Source organism: Archocentrus centrarchus, chromosome 22, assembly GCF_007364275.1.
Source record: "Archocentrus centrarchus isolate MPI-CPG fArcCen1 chromosome 22, fArcCen1, whole genome shotgun sequence".
In the NCBI taxonomy this organism is placed as follows: domain Eukaryota; kingdom Metazoa; phylum Chordata; class Actinopteri; order Cichliformes; family Cichlidae; genus Archocentrus; species Archocentrus centrarchus.
The window spans coordinates 20013989-20036040 of NC_044367.1; the positions used below are offsets into that span (position 1 = coordinate 20013989).

General features: G+C 42.3%; 1 protein-coding gene across 1 annotated transcript; it reads right to left on the bottom strand.

The window, feature by feature from the left end:
- Positions 1 to 8408: 8408 nt before the first annotated feature.
- tulp4b (TUB like protein 4b) lies at positions 8409 to 21817 on the bottom strand. Its single transcript, XM_030719552.1, has 16 exons — positions 21734 to 21817; positions 20822 to 21102; positions 18792 to 19061; positions 18105 to 18233; positions 17791 to 17952; positions 17401 to 17581; positions 17201 to 17308; positions 16931 to 17097; positions 16355 to 16579; positions 15873 to 16107; positions 15284 to 15407; positions 14990 to 15134; positions 13912 to 14005; positions 13672 to 13815; positions 10219 to 13556; positions 8409 to 10132 (listed from the first exon to the last, which is right to left on the bottom strand). The coding sequence occupies exons 2-16, from the start codon at positions 20837 to 20839 to the stop codon at positions 10016 to 10018; spliced, it is 5457 nt and encodes a 1818-aa protein (XP_030575412.1). The 5' UTR covers positions 20840 to 21102; positions 21734 to 21817; the 3' UTR covers positions 8409 to 10015.
- Between the last annotated feature and the right edge of the window lie 235 nt (positions 21818 to 22052).

Genomic DNA, 22052 nt, shown 5'->3' on the forward strand with positions numbered 1-22052 from the left:
TGTGGGCGCTTGAATCTGATCCACCTCAAGCCGAGTTAGATGATCATCATCCTGAGCCCAGAAGCTTAGAACAACTGGGAGAAACTCAGAACATGGCAGACCAACCCACCTCTGCGACTGAGGGAAATGTCTCTGAGTTGTCGGGGCTTGAATCTGATCCACCTCAAGCTGAGTTAGATGACCATCATCCTGAGCCCAGAAGCTTGGAACAACTGGGAGAAACTCAGAACATGGCAGACCAACCCACCTTTGCAACTGAGGGAAATGTCTCTGAGTTGTCGGTGTTTGAATCTGAGCCACCGCAAGCCGAGTTAGATGATCATCATCCTGATCCCAGAGGCTTGGAACAACTGGGAGAAACTCAGAACATGGCAGACCAACCCACCTCTGCGACTGAGGGAAATGTCTCTGAGTTGTCGGCGCTTGAATCTGATCCATCTGAAGCTGAGTTAGATGACGATCATCCTGAGCCCAGAAGCTTGGAACAACTGGGAGAACCTCAGAACATGGCAGACCAACCCACCTTTGCAACTGAGGGAAATGTCTCTGAGTTGTCGGTGTTTGAATCTGAGCCACCGCAAGCCGAGTTAGATGATCATCATCCTGATCCCAGAGGCTTGGAACAACTGGGAGAAACTCAGAACATGGCAGACCAACCCCCTTCTGCGACTGAGGGAAATGTCTCTGAGTTGTCAATGCTTGAATCTGATCAATCTGAAGCTGAGTTAGATGACCATCATCCTGAGCCCAGAAGCTTGGAACAACTGGGAGAAACTCAGAACATGGCAGACCAACCCCCTTCTGCAACTGAGGGAAATGTCTCTGAGTTGTGGGCGCTTCAATCTGATCCACCTCAAGCCAAGTTAGATGATCATCATCCTGAGCCCAGAAGCTTAGAACAACTGGGAGAACCTCAGAACATGGCAGACCAACCCACCTCTGCGACTGAGGGAAATGTCTCTGAGTTGTCGGGGCTTGAATCTGATCCATCTGAAGCTGAGTTAGATGACCATCATCCTGAGCCCAGAAGCTTGGAACAACTGGGAGGAACTCAGAACATGGCAGACCAACCCACCTCTGCGACTGAGGGAAATGTCTCTGAGTTGTCGGCGCTTGAATCTGATCCATCTGAAGCCGAGTTAGATGATCATCATCCTGAGCCCAGAAGCTTGGAACAACTGGGAGGAACTCAGAACATGGCAGACCAACCCCCCTCTGCAACTGAGGGAAATGTCTCTGAGTTGTCGGGGCTTGAATCTGATCCATCTGAAGCCGAGTTAGATGACCATCATCCTGAGCCCAGAAGCTTGGAACAACTGGGAGAAACTCAGAACATGGCAGACCAACCCACCTCTGCGACTGAGGGAAATGTCTCTGAGTTGTCGGGGCTTGAATCTGATCCATCTGAAGCTGAGTTAGATGACCATCATCCTGAGCCCAGAAGCTTGGAACAACTGGGAGAAACTCAGAACATGGCAGACCAACCCACCTCTGCGACTGACGGAAATGTCTCTGAGTTGTCGGGGCTTGAATCTGATCCATCTGAAGCTGAGTTAGATGACCATCATCCTGAGCCCAGAAGCTTGGAACAACTGGGAGAAACTCAGAACATGGCAGACCAACCCACCTTTGCGACTGAGGGAAATGTCTCTGAGTTGTCGGCGCTTGAATCTGATCCACCTCAAGCTGAGTTAGATGACCATCATCCTGAGCCCAGAAGCTTGGAACAACTGGGAGGAACTCAGAACATGGCAGACCAACCCACCTTTGCAACTGAGGGAAATGTCTCTGAGTTGTCGGGGTTTGAATCTGAGCCACCGCAAGCCGAGTTAGATGATCATCATCCTGATCCCAGAGGCTTGGAACAACTGGGAGAAACTCAGAACATGGCAGACCAACCCACCTCTGCGACTGAGGGAAATGTCTCTGAGTTGTCAACGCTTGAATCTGATCAATCTGAAGCTGAGTTAGATGATCATCATCCTGAGCCCAGAAGCTTGGAACAACTGGGAGAAACTCAGAACATGGCAGACCAACCCCCTTCTGCAACTGAGGGAAATGTCTCTGAGTTGTGGGCGCTTGAATCTGATCCACCTCAAGCCGAGTTAGATGATCATCATCCTGAGCCCAGAAGCTTTGAACAACTGGGAGAACCTCAGAACATGGCAGACCAACCCACGTCTGCATCTGAGAGAAATGTCTCTGAGTTGTCGGCGCTTGAATCTGATCCATCTGAAGCCGAGTTAGATGATCATCATCCTGAGCCCAGAAGCTTGGAACAACTGGGAGAAACTCAGAACATGGCAGACCAACCCACCTCTGCGACTGAGGGAAATGTCTCTGAGTTGTCGGGGCTTGAATCTGATCCATCTGAAGCTGAGTTAGATGACCATCATCCTGAGCCCAGAAGCTTGGAACAACTGGGAGAAACTCAGAACATGGCAGACCAACCCAACTATGCAACTGAGGGAAATGTCTCTGAGTTGTCGGTGTTTGAATCTGAGCCACCGCAAGCCGAGTTAGATGATCACCATCCTGATCCCAGAGGCTTGGAACAACTGGGAGAAACTCAGAACATGGCAGACCAACCCACCTCTGCAACTGAGGGAAATGCCTCTAAGACACAGGAGCTCTCTAGGAGTACATCCTTGGCCTCTCGAACAGTTGAAATTCAGAAAAAGAAAGCAGCCCAGGAACTCGGAACAAAAGGAAAAAAGGAAACAAAAGGAAAAAACAGAAAGAAGAAGGAAAGTAGACAGCCAGAAAAAACTAACCTTGAGGTCTTCAGATCACAACGGGGAAAATCTCAGGCAGCATATTCTATGTACGATCTGAAAAAGTCCCTGATGAAAACTGAGCAGAAGAGGGAAAACCAACTCATCTCTGAGACTGAAAGAAATGCCTGTGAGATACAGGAGCTTTCTAGGAGTACATCCTCTCTGACAGATGAAATTCAGAAGAGGAAAGAAGGAAAAAGAAAGAAGAAGCAAAGAAGAAGAGAGGAAGAAAATCCTGACCTCAGGCTTGTTCCCAGATGTTTTAGAGGAGATATTACAGTCTACAGTTTTCTAACTGAAACAGAAGCTCCTTAAAAAGTTTTTTCTGGAGCCAGAGCTGTTGTCCTGTGTGTTGGCTGAGGAACAATCTTTATCCTGAGGCCATGGATCAACTGAGGGACTGCAATTCTACAAAAATCTTCCATGGCCAGATTGTTGGCTCCAGAAGACCACAAAATAGCTGCTAAAATTTGTATTTATATTATTGGTAGCTGAAGAACTATTTCAATTGATTTGTATTCTAAATTTTAAGATGTAGTTTTTATATAACCAAAAACAGCAATTTCCCCAAGTACATTAACCCGACCAGTCACGACAGATGGCTGCCCCTCCCTGAGCCTGGTTCTGTCGAAGGTCTCTTCCTGTTAAATGGGAGTTTTTCCTTCCCACTGTCGCTAAGTGCTTGCTCATAGGGGATCACTGGATTGTTGGATTCCTCTATGATACTGCTGGAACTCCGCAGTATTATAGAGGCTTGGGGAAATTGCTGTTTTAAACTCAATTTGCATAAATAAACTAAAAAAAAAAAATGCAAGAGAGAACAGTTGTTGGGTTTTTTTTGTCTCACTCCTGCTGGAGATTGGCCACATGTATTGAAATCTTAGGAAATGGGAAATTTCTTTATACGTACACATTTATGGTGCAGAAGAACAAATGAAAGTGCACAAGAAACATGTTTTTGAAGGCAAACAGAGGAAGGGGAAAAAAAACCCTAAATAGTTTTGCCATGGTAACCAGAAAAAAAGAGGATGGAGGATGGAGCATGGAGCGCTGCTGCTTCTGCTTCTTTAGGATGGAACTTCAGACTACTAAAACATCCTCAGACTTTTAAATATTCCCCCAGCCATGTTTCACTGTGGTTTCATTCTCTCTCTCTCCTGTTGGTCTCCTTACCTACATTCATTGTGCTTCATCAGTAAAAGAATCAGTCACAGTGAAATGCTGGTTGAAGAATTTATAGAATTTATCCTTTGCTTATCTATGTTACAAAAACACAGGTGGGTCTGCAGAACTCCGCTTTTGGAGCCTGCCTCTCATAAAACTTCCTAAAATACAACATGAGGTTACAAAGTCATGTGACCAAAGATGTTCCTGCATCCAACCACCAAGGTCTCAAGCATGTATGAGTATTGGCTATAACAGGCCTTACCTTTACCCCAGTAACCTGTGTGTGTGTGTATATTATATATATATATATATATATATATATATTTTTTTTTTTTATCACAGCAAACTGTTTTCTGGTTTACTGTGGCTTTTCACATAATTAGTACCATATGGGTAGATTAATACACTAACAGATGAAGGAATTTAAAATAATAATAAGAAGAGTGTGCTGTTGCTGTTTAAGCCTTTAAGTTTCTGCGTGTTCGTTTCTCGAACAGGAATGACATACAAATAAACGGAATAAGGAGTCCAAATATTAAATTTAATAAAGCCATTTCCAAACAGTTTACAGATTAATCCGGGTCAGAACTGCATACCATACTCGTGTGAGATGGCATGAAGAACTGGCCCTTTCTAATTCAAGTTACAGTTGTCATATAGTCAGAGCATATCAGTGTTGATTACATCATTTACAAAACAGAATGTGGAAAACAGATAATTTCAACAACAGGGTGACCTCGAAGTCTCCATTTCTATCATTGTGTAGTCTTCATCAGTGTGGCTCATTGTACAGTCAGAACACAAAGTTCACAGAACATTATAAGCTTCTATATTTTTAATCAGTTAAGTTATTTTCCAGACAAATTTCTCAGGGAAGTAAACATACGTAAGTAAATGTATGTGGCATATACTATGAATATTCCAACACAGACCACAGGGACAAAACCCAACATTTTAACCTTGCTAGTGGCATTGCTGCAGGGTAATGAGAAAATGTCGTTGTTATGGTCATAGCCAGTGTTGCCCCCATGTGTTTTTAGTGTTTTTAGTCCCTTATATGTGTTTAGCCCTGTGACTCCAGTCCCAATCATTCTGCTCTCTGGCTGCACTTGCTGCTGACTGGAGAGGAGCTCAGTCTAGCCCACCCATTAGTATCTGTGCCTGGTTGCTGTCCTATTTAAGACCAGCATAAACATCACTCAATGTGAGCAGTCCACTTTCTGTGCCTCTTTAAAAACAGATTTACTTTGTGAGAGATACAAGCGGACACTTGGAGGATGTATTCTGTGGATAGTCTGCTAGATTGTACACAGATACTAGTTAATTGTGATTTCAAGTTACATATTACTGCCTGGGGCTCAGCAGGGTTTAGATTTATATCCAGATGCGCTGCACTTTTTCCTTTGTTCATTCACATTAGTGGCAAGGGTGCTGCGGCTCTGCATTTTGTTTTGGTCATGGAGTTGCCTTTATTTTATTTGTAGTCTTATATTCTCATGAATGGTGTTAGTCAACCTTTGGTTTTATTCCTTTCTTTCTTCACTCAATCCCCCTGCGGTCATCCCATTTGTTTCTAAGTCCTTTTATGTACTCAAATTGCAGGTTTATGAGAACTTCTTCAGAACCTACATTTCAAAAGAAGTCTTATAAGATAAATAAGACTTATTTATCACAGCATGTCTTTTGTCCTGTCTCTCTCCTCCAACCCCCAACTGGTCACAGCAGATGGCTGCCCCTCACCGAGCCTGGTTCTGCTGGAGGTTTGGTCCTGTTAAAAGGGAGTTTTTCCTTCCCACTGTCACCAAGTGCTTGTTCATAAGGGGTCATTTTGACGTTTTCTCTGTAATTATTGTATGGTCTTTACCTCACAATATAAAGCACCTCGAGGTGACTGCTGTGATTTGTGATAAAAATTTATTTTTGAACTCCTTTAAAACAATTAAAATATAGCTGAAAATAAGTCAAATAAGTATACTAATGAGATTATGTAGGAGATTATGTGGATGCTGCACAACCACAAGTGAATAGTCTATACAGCCAGCCACACTTCTTCTTCTTTTTAGGGATTTCCTCTGGACCCTCTAGTTTGTTAACACTGGACTCTTTCTCTTCTTGGGTGTCCAGAGTCTCCTGCAGTGTCTCACTTTGGATCTCTGGACCATCTAGGTTGTTAACATCGGCCTCTTTCTCTTCTTGGGTCTCCAGAGTCTCCTTCAGTGTCTCACTTTGGGCCTCAGGATCTTTCATGCTCTCCTGCTTCTCTACAAGTTCCATGTAGGAAGCTATGATGTTTTCCAGCTCTTGATTGAAGTTCTGTACCTTCAAATCATTCTCTTCAAGAAGGGCCTCACTGGTGCAGAGCTTAGCCTTCAGCTCTGCAATCTCACAGCGGGCTCACTCTTCTTCCTCTTTGCGTTTTTCAGCCTCCTCTTCAAGCTGTTTCTGAGCCCTGAGGAGCTGCTCCTGGAGCTGATTGATCTGCTCCTGCTGTTTCTCACACTGGGTTTCTAAGGCAGCTTCTCTGGTTGCCTTGAGCTCTACAGAGTCTGCGTGTGGAGCCTCCATGGTTTGTGTTGAGGCCTCCACACGCAACTCTGTAGCATGGTGGCTGCTCAGTTCCTCCAGTGTATCACAGGTCTCATCTGGTTCGCCAGTTATGGGACTCTTACCTGCAACATCCGTTGCATTAGCAGGACCTTCAGTAGGAGCTTCACTCAGCTGAGCTGTGAAGTTCTCCTCCGTGTCAGACTCGGGTCCGTTCCTGCGAGCCTCTTCCAGCTGTGCTTGGAGAACTTCAATTGCGTTCTGTGCATTTTTTCTGCAGCGGTCCAACTGCAGCTGAAGCCAATTCAGCTGCACCTTATTCTTAGCAGCTTTGTGGTTTGCAGCTACCATTTGCTGGTGAGTGGTTTGCTGCATGTGCAGAGCCTGCTGCAGTTGGGATCTCAGCATATCGATCTCCTCTTTCCCATTTTGTGGAGGTCTGCCATCATTGGGCCTGAAGTTGGGATTGCCCTGATGATGCCAAGTCCCTTTGCTGGGTCCAGGGTTTCTTTCTCTGGGATTTGGGTTTCGGTGCACATTTCTTAGGTTGGGTCTGACAGCCCCCAATGGAGTCCCCTCACCTGGTACAGGGTTTCTTTGTTTGGGGTTTGGGTTTTGCTGCTGATTTCTTATGTTGGGTCTGACAGTGCCTGATGGAGTCCCCTCATCTGGTCCAGGGTTAATTTCTCCAGGGTTGGAGTTGGGGTTTTGAAGCTTTTTGTACATGCTTCTGGTCATGAAGTATTTAACATTTATAATTATCAGAGAAAGTTAGGTTAGTTTATGTGCCTGTCAGTTTCCCTATATATGTTAATGCATGTCTGAATGTGTGAATGAGAAACATTAACTTAAACAACTTTGTAGAAAGGCACTTTATGAAGTTCAGTCCATTTCCTTGTATTAGTTTAGAGCGCAGATCATCCAATATGGCGGACTAGCTGAGTGACAGTACTATTACAGTACTAATAGTTATGGTAGTATTCGAGGGCTCTGGTATAAAAAAAAAAATTACATTTCCTATGGTTATATCAACGTTATAACACTAACTGCAATACAGATTTATTTCAAACATTTGCTTAGGGTATATGTATAGTATTGCATGTTCACACCGTTTTTTGGGGAGTTCCTCCCACAGTCCAAAGACATGCATGTTAGATTTATTGGTGATTCTGTGCAAATGGGTGTGTCTGTGTCTTCATGTTAGCCCTCACTCCATGAGCGCTGGAATGCTCCAGCCCAACCATGAGCCTGAATTGGATAACTGGAAGTAAAAGGGTGTGTGGGTGGAGCTTATCAGTGACCAAGATGCCTGGAACATATTTGTCAACAGGAAAAAGCTACATGTATAATAATAAAACTGTTTTTTCTATAATTACGGATAAATTACTCTTTTTTTTTTTATGAGAATATTTTCTTTTTTGACAGTAACATGCTTGCCTGAAATAAATAGCATTTTATGAACTACACTAACTACAGAACATCAGTATCACAAAGGTCTATTTAGAATATAAAAGTAACATTAAACATTTCCCCCACGTTTATTGAAAAACTGAAAGTGAAGAGGAAGCATTTTGCAATCACTTCTTTTGCATTAGAAAGTAAAAGAGCTAAAATGGAAAATAAAATAAAATCAAAACAAAAAAAACATTTGAACCATAGTTTTATTCCATTTTGGCCACCCTATAGGTCCTCAGAAACCTATAGTCATATAATTTTTTGTTTCCATCACACAAAAAAGAGAAAAAAAGCAAACTATTCAGTTATTAGGCAGTATTGCTTATAATAACTGACACGCACTGTTGCTAGAATCTCTAAAGCTGCGTTGAATAAAAAAAGCTGAAATGAAAACACCTGCTCTAAATTTTGCAAAATATTTTCCCAGTAAAATAAACTTCTAAAAACGAGTGACAAATTTCCAGGTATGATCACATTTGTTTCTTTATACAGTAGCACCAAATCTACATGAATCTCACTCCCACTAACGGTTCATCTCCAACAACTTATCAACACATTGTAGTTAATACTTTTGCATGTTTTATGTTCTCGTTCTTTTTTCTGTAACATCAATCAAAAAACCCCAAAAAACAAACAAACAAAAAAAATCAACTTCATATTAAAGCGAAGGTGAAGTACAAAATGATTCAAATTTGCAACATACACACATTTTTCTAAGCACATAATAATGTTAGGTCACTAAATATACAGAGCAAGCAGCATTGTGTTTTCTTTTGCAGGTACAACATTAAGTTCTGTGTCGGTAGCATTATTGCACACAAGCTCTATCTAAAGCAGCACTGATTTCCAAATAGGCAAACTACTGTACTTCACATTCAAATGCAGAATTCAAGTAGCATCTTAAACACCCAGTGGAAACAAAACCAAGTCAACCAATGAGACTGACTGAAAAGATCTTAATCATTACTGTGCAGGTTTATTCTGGGTGGGATGAGATCTACGTGACATCATTTTCTGCTAATTTCCTAGCAGACATACTTTCAGCCAAATACATTTGGCTGGATATGGCACCCATAGAGTTACTGTACACCATTACTGACAATTTTATCCACAACAATTGATTCTGAAATCAACAAGGAATAGAGAATGTTTATTAAAACAAAATGTGTTTAAATTTACAAGCGGAAAATGAACACGCCGTCAGGTTTTGACAGCTCCCGTATAATGTTTTGCACAGCGGCCAAAATAATATGATTTACTATGTTCATTGCAGCACTTCATGGAAGCAGCATGGAGAGAAAATATACAAACTATGATAAACTGTACTCAGCGTTTTATATTGCAGTTACCAAATTCATATATTCCTCTCTTGCATGTTCAGCAAATTGAACATAATGTTGAAGACATTCAACAGAAAAAAAAATCTAACTTTTACTTTGAAATGATATTACAAATAAGTGTAATTAAATACCTATAACATTAGGCGTGATATAAGAAAACTGTATAATATATTTACTTATTTCTTAATACTGATTTAAAATAGTGCAGCGTTATGGTATGGCTTAGCGAATGTGTATATAACTTTTGAACGCCACTGCAGATTTATATATTTGCTGTGCTTATGTCTTTATAAACACCACAAAGTTATTCATTTGCAATTCAAGAGCCGGATAATGTCTTTGTTTCTATAGGTGGCACTAAACCTCCAGACTGCTTTTAGAAGTCATTGCAATATGAGTTTGTCTTTTTTCTGTCCCAGAAGAAGGTTTGTTTTCTTTATTCTAATATATAGCATATCATGATAGTTATAATAGTTTGACTACATGACAACATTTAATATATGAACTAGAAATTATGGAACAACTTATATCTCTTTCATCAACACTGACCTGGAGTGACTTTGTCCTCAACACTCTGATTGTAAATTCTCTGCATGTGCAAGACTAACTTGTACATATATTTATCTCTTATTTTAAAAAAACAGTACATTTACTCCATCATAACTCCACACACTGGAGGGTAAGACCACTGGGCTCTCTTGAGCTAGTGTAAAGGAACACCAAAGGACCTGTTCACTTTAGTCTTTGAGTCACATTGGCCAAGGCAACAGCAAATGCCTGCACAGCTGAGAAAGGATACTGGAAATCCAAGATGTAAGCATTCCCATCTATTCGTCCAAACTGCATCACCTAAAAAACAAACACATAGAAGAAGACATTTCAGAAAGAATGCAGTAACCAAAACATCCAAAATCACTCATTTTTCTTATTATTACCTGTCTACCATCTAGTTCGATCTGAAAATTCTTTGCTGATTCCTGGGTGACTCGACCTCCAAAGTCAAGCTGGTACACCTGGGTGGCCTCATTCCACAGTGGCTGTTTATTGGCCATAACATAGACGAACCCTTGGCTGCCTAAACTACGGTCCTCTCTTTCATTTGCCTTGCGGCACTTTATCTCCTCCAGCTCACTTGCCATACGCATGCTCCGCTTGTTCTTCCAGCTTTTCTTATTACTCTGGTTCTGGTTCATTAGCTCGTCACCGCTAATAAACAGCTCTGGTTCACTCTCTGAGCTGTCCTGAAACTCATTTGTGGTCCTGCTCATTTTTTTTGTTTTATTAAGTTGTTCTCGTTGCCCCTTGGGCTTCTTTTTCTCTCTGCTACCAAGCCTTGGGCTGGCAATGAGAGTGTTGAAATCCGACAGCGCACGCCCTTCCTTTCTGGATTTGCCCTCAGACACAGTGGGCATGTTGGCCTCCTCTGCCCGGCTGTCAAGTCTTTTGCGGCTCTTCTTGTTGAAACGCTCTGATTCTTGAGGAACAGGGCTTTCATTCAGGGATGATGGCTCTGGAAAGTTGCTGGCAGATTCTGCAAGATCTTCTGTAGCACTTTTGGATGGCGGCAACTCAGTAGGTGGGGGAGGAGGGGGAAGAGGAGGTGGTGGAGGTGGTGCAGTAGGAGGAGGTGGGGACAGTATTGGCTTCTCTAAAATCTGGTGAGTTTTGGTAGGGAGGGGAGGCGCTGGAGGGTCTTGCATAGGTGGTGGGCAGGGGTAAGGATTCCAGGGGTGGAGGCTGACCGGGTGCAGCTGGAGTCCAGCACATGAGCTTGCTCCTGGGTATAGAGGAGGGAGAGGACAGCAGGCCAAGTTGGCCAGATTTGGAGGGTAGCCTGGTGGCAAAACCAAATTAGGATCCTGCTGAGCAAAAGGGACAGGAGCAACCACTTCATTTGGAGAACACTGTGGTGGAGGGTTTTGCAAGGTCTGAAGTGGGGGTCCACTGTGACCCACGCCTGGAGGAAAAGGTGATAGGGATATCTGGTAACCTGATGGAAAAGTTAGAGTGCTTGTGTTTGGACTAGTGGGAGGTTTAGTCGTTAAAACAAAAGGAAGCCGAGTCACATCCAGGTGCTGAGCTTGACTGATAATAAGTGGAGGTGGTTTATGAGGTGGGGGAGCTAATATTGTTTGTTCTGGGGTGAGCCAGAAATCCTCTGTGGTGGAGGTGTCCCACTGGTAAGGCGGAGGGCGTTTTACTGCCAAACTGACATCACCAAGTGTCAGCTGACGTACAGATTTCTCAAGGTGACACTGCTGATTTAAAGTCTCATCCTCAGTAAAAGCAGAGTTAACGTACACTGTTCTGTCCCGGCTGTTATCAACACCACCCAGCAGACTGTAAGATGACTGAGATGCCATTGATGAGGCATTTTTGGAGTGCACTATAATGGTACTGTGATGTGCACCTTTCCCTGGTGGGAAGTCCTGCCTCACCACTGTTCCACCTGCAATACCACTGCTGGTAGTTCCACCTCCACTAACACTGACACTGGTGCTGCTGCTGTTACTGCTGCACTGTGTGCATGTGTACAAGGCAGTGGGCACCCTCTGCTGGTAGGAAAGGGCTAATGCACTGTTCATTTTAGCTTTAGTGGGAAGTGTTCTTGAACTTTCCATCATCTGTGGCACTTTGAGGCCCACATCCCTGCGTTCACGACGTAGAGTGGCATGAATGAGGCTGCTATCAATTCTCTGGGGAGGAGGAAGTGTAGCTGTTACTTGATTGGCTGGATCAGGATAAGGAGGGGGGTCTCCACTTGGTATTGTGTATCGAGGGACAGAAAGACGACTTAATGTTGCTGAGCTGTATGGAAGTTGAATTTTTTTGTTCTCTGAGGAAGTGACTTTGAGTGTGGCTGAGCCCCCAATGCCATGGACAGCATATGCATTTTGGTTGCGAATGAGGCGCCTGCGAGGCCGACACACCTCCTCCACGTTGCCACTGCTGTCAAAGGTCGTGATCCTTTCATACCCCAGAGGTGTTGGGTACTGTATAGTGACAGGATGAAGCAAAAATTCATCTTTTTTCAGGCAGGGGTCTGGTGCCAGGACACTTGGGCTATCACAGTTTGTGACAAGAGTTTGAGGAGTAGCAGCAGCTGTAGCTGCTGCTGCAGACACTACAGTCCCTGGGTATGGAGGAGGAGGATTGACCTTCCTCATCTGAATCTCTATAGACCCATCTGTGTCATTAAAAGAGGGAGGTAATGTACGTGGTAGGCTTGGCTTCAGAGTGTGGCCGTGGTCTCCCCTGTCAAGCCCCGGTTCAGTGGTAGGAGGGGGGATTTGGGGCAGAAGATGAATCTGTTGTAAAGAAATGGTCGGATATCCAGTTGGAGGAGGGGGCAATGACATTTGCATCTTCAGTTGCTGCTGCATTTGTTGGTGCTGCCTCTGCATCTGTTGATGTTGCTGCTGGATCTGCTGATGCTGCTGCTGAAGCTGCTGCTGCTGCTGCCTCATCTCTTGGATCTGCTGTCGGATTTGTTGCTGCTGTTGTTGCATCTGCTGCTGCTGTTGCTGCATTTGCTCATGCTGCAGCTGCATCTGTTGCTGCTGCTGTTGGATTTGCTGTTGCTGAAAGTGTTGGTTTGTCACTTGGTGTTGAGTTTGTTGCATTTGTTGGTGTTGCTGAACTTGGTGTTGCTGATGTTGCTGTTGTTGATGCAACGTCTGCTGGTGGTGCAGCTGCTGTAACTGTTGATGTTGCTGCTGCTGTAGCTGTAGCTGTTGCTGCTGCTGTGACTGGGACTGATGATGGTGTTGCTGTAGCTGTTGCTGCTGCCCCAGCTGCTGTTGATGATGGTGCATTTTCTGCTGCTGCTGAGTCTGCATTTGTTGTGACTGTTTAGATGGCTGTTGGCGAGGCTGCTGTGAATGAGAACGCTGTGAATGAGGCTGCGGTGGGAGATGGTGAGGTGGAGGTGGGGGAGGTAGAGTACCAGGGAGAAGAGGACCCATCTCTAACCCATTGAAGATCACCTGACCCGGGCTGGTGTATCTAGTTGGCACGGGATATGGTGATGCAACAGCATCCTGGCCATGATCAGTGACAGGGACAGAGGCTGCTGCAGCTGCAGCTGCTGCTGCAGCAGTGGCGGTCGGGTTGGTCAGAACATCAAGCTGAATATTCTGATTGGCCAGAAGGGACTGAACCAGGCCAATACTCTGAGTGGGGGACATGGCCTGAGCCGGACTGTGGATGGGAGCAATGGGAATGTTGACAGTACAAGGAGGATTGTCTCCTGCCACTCCAGATGGACCCATCACTTTATAAGAACACAGAGAAGAACAGTATAGTGACTAAACATAGTAATAAACTGATGGACACATACACTAATTTATTATTTTTCTGGATTCAAAATATGTTGATTTCCTTCACACCTGGTAAATCATCCTCATCCTCACTGAACACATTGGGGTTGAATACAGGCAGGCTCATAAAGTCATGAGAAATCTTTCGCACTTCTGGCAGATAGATTGTCATCTGTCTTGGTTGCAAATGAAGCAAACTGGTCTTATAGATGACTGAAACAGAAGAAAAGACAGATGACTCAATAAGTAAAAGTAAAGTAACTGTTAAGTTATGTGAAGTACTGTGTATGTGTTGTTGTTGGGTTTTACCTGCACCAAGATTAGTGGGGAGGAAAGAAGCAAGTCCCACAATTTTGAACTTTGTCCCCCAAATGTTAGACGTCACTTGTGCAAGGTAATTGTGCTGTGAAGCAGAAAATGGAAGACAAAAGATGAATCATCAGTGTGACAGCATTGCTGCTAAGGACATGTGCATCACATGGTAGGGCATGGTAGGGCAATATTTAAGTCACTCATTTCCCTGTGATTTGTCCTGCCCTGTTGCCTGCTCATGATGGAAACACACACCTATGTGTAAGAGATAATCGAGTAAAGAAAGTAAAGAAAACTTTAATAGAAGCTAGTGTTTTTTCCTTACATCTGTTTGTAGGAGTTTAATCATCTGCAGCTTCATAGAGTTAACTACAGCAGAGTCCTTAAAGTGAGAAAGCTGCACACATCTACTCACTTGGCACAACAGAAACTAATATTGCCAGCTATAAATATTACTGAAGTAGAGACAAGATCAATCTGTACTTTTCGACACTTCTGACAGGTGAGCTCTCACAGCATATAATCTACTGTCAAATCATTTGTTACACAGTGGCCATCATCAGCTTGAGTGCTGAACTTCATTATGGCGACTGGCTACCTAAACTAAATATTTTTCTTGTCAAGTTTTATGTATTTATTTATTTTTCTGCTTAAATTGAAAGTCAGTATTTGCACTATGGTACTAATGATTACTGTATCATAAATATATATATATTGCAACATAAGCTGCTGTAAATTACACAGTGTCATTTTTTACATAAATAATGTAAGAAAACTATTTTGTGAACAACACAGTTATCTAGACTGTCGAGTATTAATTATTTTGAGTAACAATAGGTTGGGTGGATTTACAGAAGTTAAAATGTATGTAAATTTTGTTTGTTTTCATTTTGATTTTAAAGAATCAAACAGAATGAGGAAAATTAAAACACTTTACCTTGTAACTTCAGTGGGGGAAATTTGATACTTTTGTCAAATAAAACAAAAGAATAGTGCAGGTACTACAGTATTACTAGCTAATGAAAGCAACTGTGGTATACTTAGTAGTACATTGTACTTGGTAGCAGATCATTACCTCTGTAATTCCATCCATAGAAAACTCACGGCGTGTCAGGCTGGGGGACCGAACGGGAGGCTTCTTTGTCAGTAACCGCGGTGATCGTTGGCCTTCCTGATTGGCACGTGAAAGTTTGGGAGATTTTCTTGATTCCATGTTCAACCTTTGAAACAAAGATGAAACTAATTTTGAAAAAAAAAAGACATGCATAATAAATGAAAAATGTTCAGAAACTCCATTCAGACCTCTGTGATGTGTAAAAAAAACAAAACGAAGAATTCATTTATATAACTTCAGACGTGTTTTGGTGACCTGTTTCCCCGAGATAACTTTGGTGACTTCTTCCCGACCCACTCATCGCTCAGCTCAATGTCACTGGAGTCAGAGCAGTTACAGCTGTCAGTGTATGAGATCATCGGATTAACACAAACCTCCTCTGAAAGAAACACAATGAAGAAAAATAAGAAATAAAGGTGAGGCTGAACAGAATCTCTACAGTAAACCCACTAACGTGACGTTAAATTGCCCTCTGCATAAATTATTTTTAAATGCATAAATTATTATTAAATGCAACACCAGTGCAGCCAGGTCGTGACACGGGCTATTCCTGTATCAGGCCCCAGAACATGTTACATCAGAGAATAACACTCATCACCACACTCTGTACTTGTTCTTCCTCAAGGTGAATGATGGCTGCACAGCACAAATATGCACAGTAACAAGGTGCATACAAGATGACCCTGGGCAGGTCTATTTTCTGTTCCACCCGTAATGCATTTTGTGGTTACTTTGGTTCATGCACGTTCCACACTGTGTAAAGTTTTCAGTGCAGCTAAAAACTGAATGAACAGCCACTTTGAAAACATTTGTGTGAACTGATTTCTTTAAGGTCTAAACCCACCTGCCTTGCCGTCAGTTTTTGGATCCATAATAACAAACTCGGGTCGAAGTTTACTGATGCGCCTTCCTTTGAGAATAGGTACCAGTCCTCCTAAATATTCTAGGTAGAGCGTGTAGCAGGGTCCGCCTGCCTCAGGACTGTCCTCAGCTCGCTTCATGGTGCAGTGGAGCCTCTCGTTCCCTGCTGTGGGATAGCTGACAAAGTCACGGATGTTGTTGGGGTCAGGAATTGGGGGCTAGAACAAAGAAAGGAAAGAGCTGTAGGACTGCTGGACACTCAAGTGAAAACATGCTACCATCAGCGATTTTTCCCATTAGTTGCTGTGCAATAAAGTTGGTAAGAAATTGTCTCTGTCACTGCACAGTAATGAAGCAGGGATCAGTGGTGTATATGAAAAGCAGCCTTGAAAAGCATCACTATCATGTGACCATCTGCTGTACCAAAAAAGACCTGATGTGGCATTGCACATTAAACTTTAATACCTTGATGGTAGGGATAAAAGCAGTGGTGACATAAGAGCAGAGCAGTGAGGGCATGTTTAGTTTCCCAACGTCTTTTTCCTCTCGCAGGGCGCTGGCGATGCCTTGCTGGCATAAGAGTTGGAGGCTGGCCACCCTGTGCTCCACACGCACCACATAGAGAGCTGGTCCACATGCAAGGAACAGACGGGAGTCTCTGTGACCCCAACAAATGGTGGTGATGGGCCTCTGAAAAAAAAAAAGAGCCATTAACAATAAAAGAATTCCCTTAGGCATCAATACCAGATCCGCTTCACTAATTTCTGTTTTATGCTGCTTCCTATTTTGGAGTTGCAGCTGAAACAAAAGGTGACGCCCTTTAGGTTAGATAACAAAATAAACAGTCTACACCCTTTTATCTGGCAAAGTGTCAATCCTAATCTCTGCAGTAATTTACTTTCATGAAGAATGGCTAACAATTTAAAGACATTTCTACAGTTTGGTACTCACTTCTGTGAATTTCATGAAATGGGACACAAGGTTCATTGTGTTAATTTTTTTTGAGCGAGACTTCTATCATTTTATTTACGAAAGACTAACCTGTGCCGGTGTTTCCAGAGTGTAGATGTGTTCACCTTGGACATTATAAAACTTAACAAGGGCATTCCTCATGATGGATGCACAAGCTGAGTCAGAAGGGAGCCCATGTCTCTCCATACCAGCCACAGCCAGGAGGTCCCCCTGGGAGCACCACTGGGCCTCAACATCTTTGGTGTAAAGAAAAAGCACAATTGTCTCATGTGATTAACAGTACACATCACCAAAGTTGCAAATATAACATGAGATCATACTTATGCACAGAGTTCATACCTTTTAGCCCTGAGCGAATTATAGTAGGAGAAAGGTCATCATAGTTATTCATTAAACTGATATCTCCTGATAAGAAGGTGACCGTCAACAAAGGCTTAACTCGCCGCACTTGGATGAAGAAAGAAAAGTACACATAAGAGTCTTCCTCAGGCAACACTTTTAACTGAGCTATATGAGCTGAAGGGGAAATGGGTTTGTACCTAAAGGCAGAATATTCTCATCGGTGTCTGTGTCGCTCTCTGTGCTGTCCTCGACCAGGAAATCAGGGCAATTCCAAGACATGCTCACTATCCCATCAGACTCATGTAACAGAACGTGGGCAAGCATCCTTCCGTGACAGTCCATCACAATTACCTGACCATCTGCTGTACCAAACAAGACCTGAGGGGGCATTGCACATGAAACTTTAATAGTGGACAAGATGAACTTACTCTCACCAAACACTAAATAGGTACCTTGAATAAAAAGCTCAGCAAAAAAAACCCAATTTCACCCATTTCAAGATTATGAAATTAGTACATACCACCTTTACATTTTCTTATTATACATAAATCTTTTAAATAATACAAATTCAGCCAGACATTATGTACCTGCTGATCATCAGGAGTCCAGATGCCACAGGTGATCTGACTCTCCAAATTAATCTCAGAGGACCAGTGTCTTTGACCGCTCACCGAGCCAACTAACACAAAGCCATCTCTGTATGCAATGAGGGCTTGAGTGCCATCATGGGACCAAGTGAAGTCACTCACCTAACAAAAAGATTTCCAACATTTGTGTGCTTACAGGCCAGTGCCAAGACGATTGGGCCTTTTTGATATATATGAAGTATATATACACTAGTATAATACAATAAATGTGTGAAAAAAAATGTTAGTTTATGTTTGTAGAAAAAATTGTCTACCTGGGCTCCTCGGTCATTCACTAACTCCACGGACCATCTTCCTTCATACTGGATCCACACAAATATGCCTCCTTCCATATCACAAGTGGCCAGCTTCTGGAAGGGTTCATTCCAACGCACCAAGACTACCTGCAGATGCCCCAAACACTGTCACTTTTTTTCATCAGCAGAAGAACTTTCATTTCCAGCAAGAAGACAAAGCTAAAAATGCATTTTAGGCAGATTGTGATAGAAAAGGCTAAAGTAGTTCACAGAAAAATCAACAAAAAAAAATAATAATTTCAACAGCAGTAAATGTGTTTTCATATTAATGACACAGGCAGACAAAAATGAAAATGCACTTGTGTGACTTTTTCTATTCATATAGCATTTTAATTTATTTAAATTTAATCAAAATTTGCATTCAGTGAGATGAATCATTTTACAAAGTATGCTAATACACAACCTCTGTAACTATAGTGCACATTTGGTTCAATTTAGTTCTGTAATATGTAGGATTTTTTATTTTATTTTACTTATTCAAACAGTTCAAACATCTTGATTTTACTCTGCTGTTGCAGCAGTTCCGTAGCAGTATTTGTTATGAGTGGGATAGATCAGTAGGAAGAAGACAAAAATGAAAGCGCAAAGGTCAAATCCTTTGTTGCACATTTAACTGATTGCAAAAAAAAAAGGAGAAAATCACACCTCGCTGTTGTGTCCTCGCAGGTTAAAATTGATTCTCTGAGGTGTACTTCTATCCCTCCTGCAGTGACTCGATGTAAACGTTACCCCAACGACTCCTCTCCCATTCCCTGTGGCGAGCCAACCCTCCTCATAGTACCGTCTCCGGCACACCGGCTTGTCCTTCTCGCTCTTGGGAACCCGCCCTTTCCACGAGAGGCAGAGGATGTTGGAGTCGCTGCAGAGGATGGGACCATGTTCCACGGCGGCCAACATCCCTACTGATTGACCAGGCTTGAAAGCAAAGCAAAGAAAGAGAGTTAAACACCATGTTTTCAATTGTAATAAAGCTAAATAATGAACGGTTTCAGTTTATGCCAATGTGTGACTCTGCATTTACTTAAAACTGCCTTCTCAGTGAAGCTCAGGACATTCTGGTATGAACACTGTGATGGTCAACAGGAAGCTCGGCTGTGGTTACTAATATAAAATATGAAATACTTTAGATTAAAAGTTTATTGACCTTTGAAACACAAGATGACAAAACAATCTCAATACAAGATCCAAGCTTTCCCGATGCTTCTAGTCACATTACACAATCTTAATAAGCAGATGCTGTTTGCCCAGTACAAATTTCCTTCTTTCTGAGCACTTCTGGACTTTGGCAATTCATTCAAAGGCCTTTTGGGGGTGGAGTTTAGATGTTAGATTCAACTCATTGTCATTATGCACACAAGGCACACAACGAAATGATCGTTCCAGATCACTCATCCAGAGACGAGCATCTGGTTAATGTGGTTTAAGTGTCTTGCCCAAGGACACAACGCAACGCAGGGACAGGGGCTTGAACCTGCAACCTTCTGGCTGCAAGGCGAGCACCCACTGCGCCACTGCCACATCCAAGCAAAAGAGTGAACTTTCAACATCAGCTTTAAGGTCGATTTTGGAAAGAAGCCTTTAAAGTGAGAAGAAAAACAGGATTTTCACTATATACAAATATAACTAAAGGAATAATCACATATTCAAAAGATAGGGTGAGATTTTTTGGTTCAAAAATTAAAACATAGCTTTCCATTTATTGCTTTTAAACAAGGATCAGCAAGGTGAGTTACCTATGTTATCAAGTTATGAGCAGGGAGTTGGTTCAGCTTTAAAATTTTGCTTCCCCAAGGCAAAAAAATGTGCCTGTTAAAAGAAAACCCCTAAAACAATACCCAGTTAATACGTGGATTGTCAGTGGGGATCATGTTAATGAGCCAGTTTACAGGTACCGGATTAGTGAGTGAAGCCAGGTTCTAATACAACTTACATGTTCTTTGAGAAATTCCATCCTAATGAATTTCATTTGTGTGAACAGACTTTACACAAGTACAAGTGAATCACCAAATGTACTCTGACACCAGTAAAATCACGATGGCTGCTGCTCATAGTGTTCTAGCTGTTATTCTATTATTCACTGTCCATGGAGCGGCTCCAGGATTTGTCTTTAGATTACATCATCACGACAGTCTGTGATTTTTATTTCTTCATATTCACAAACTGAAAACGAGAGCAGCATAAATGAAACATATTTAGGGCACAAATATGCAAACCACAGTGTATTTTTAAATACTGAGTCCACAGCGTAGGTTAGACATTTTTCATTTCCAGCTTACCTACTCACATGATTTACATGAAAATGTCTGAAAGAGCTCACATCCAAATTTTAAAGCAGAACCCCCATATTTCCCACATCAGCACAGGAGCATCTTTAAAATGCAGTTATGCCCTTTTAAGTCCCCTGAACTAGATTTAAACAATCTTATTCTATAATATTAATTTCATTGAACATGGTGTTTTACAAGTAAGACAGACACATCTCTCTCAAATTGAGTCCAGTTTCTTTTTGGAATTTGTTTGTGTTTCCTCTACAATTTAAAATTAAGATCTGTGTCTGTACAGTTTATATCCATTGGGCACTGGCTAGTAGACTGCATAATAGGTAATAACATTTTATAAAATGGCTTAAATAAAGTGAAAAATTGCAGTTGCAGGATGACAGAAAATGAAAATACCTCATAGTTCCTGGACATGTTGAGTCAAAATTCTTCCATTGTAGGTGTCCATATTTCCATTCAGATGATGCACTGAAGGGTTGTGGCTGCTCTGCTCTCGATACTTACAATAAAATCTACGGGGAAGTAAAATGCATCATACAGCCAGATGGTGTCCAGCTCTACATTCATCCAAATCAAGCAGCTCTACAGTCCAGAGTTTGCCATTAAATGACTTGAGCCTTCTTTGCCAGTAGCCCATCCCATGTCTTCCTGATGTGGCTCCAGAGAGTTGTGCAATCCTGTTGCAGTGAAGAAAAAATAGGAAAAGAGGAATGCTTGTTATTCAACAAGTAAGGTAATCAGAGGGAGAGAGAGAGAGAGAAAGAGAGAGAGAGAAAGAGAGGTGGTTTTTGCTTTAAATAGCATCCTTGTCATTCAGTGCATCAACCTTGAAATTCACAGTGTTTCTCAGTCTCTATGCAACAGCAACACTGCATTGGAGACCAAGGCACTCGCAGTCTCCATGGGTACTGATACTGTCTGTTCATTTCCACCACCACCGCAGCAGCAGCAGCAGCCAGACAAGCATAAGAGCTAAAATGCCCAATATTTTACACGAAACAGACCTAAAACATATTACAGTGCAGCTAACACAGTTGCATTCTTTGATTCAAATCTTATCTTGTTTGAGACCTAAACACCCGATTAGAGTCGAAGTAAATTACCCACCATCTCCTTTATAAAGGTCTCCCACTAAATGACACATTACATCAAATGATTTTCCCATTCAAAGGCGTCTCACCGCATGCAGTAGTCTGAATGTCTGAGCGCTTACGAGACAGAAAAAAAAAATGCGGTGGCAAATTAATAAATTATTTTATAAAAGCGACCCTGTGAAGAAAAAACAAAAATCCTATATGTTGTACGTACCTGACACCGCTGTAATCACGTACTAATCCAGAGGTAGTCGGCGCACAGTGCGGTAGTGTTGCCAGGCACTTTTCCGCTGGCGCACTTAGGGGTTGTGGCTTTAAAACGGGTTGCCATGAGGCAGGTAGCACGTAAAATAGACCAAAAGAAAATTTAAAGTGCAGAGAAAACAAAAGCACAAACACCCATAATAGCCCCATAGTTAAGAAGCACTGGAGGTAACTACGTACGGTTCATTTAGATACATTATCATATGGAGTCTCGTCCACGGGTTATCAGCCTATAATGAACACTAGATTCAATGCTGCACTTCAAAAGG

Excerpts from the sequence above, each read along its gene's own strand:
- tulp4b (XM_030719552.1), bottom strand. Across the intron at positions 17,953-18,104 it reads TGAATGACCGAGGAGCCCAG|GTGAGTGACTTCACTTGGTC; the intron begins GTAGACAATTTT and ends TCTTTTTGTTAG. Across the intron at positions 16,580-16,930 it reads CTCTGGAAACACCGGCACAG|AGGCCCATCACCACCATTTG; the intron begins GTTAGTCTTTCG and ends TTTTTTTTTCAG.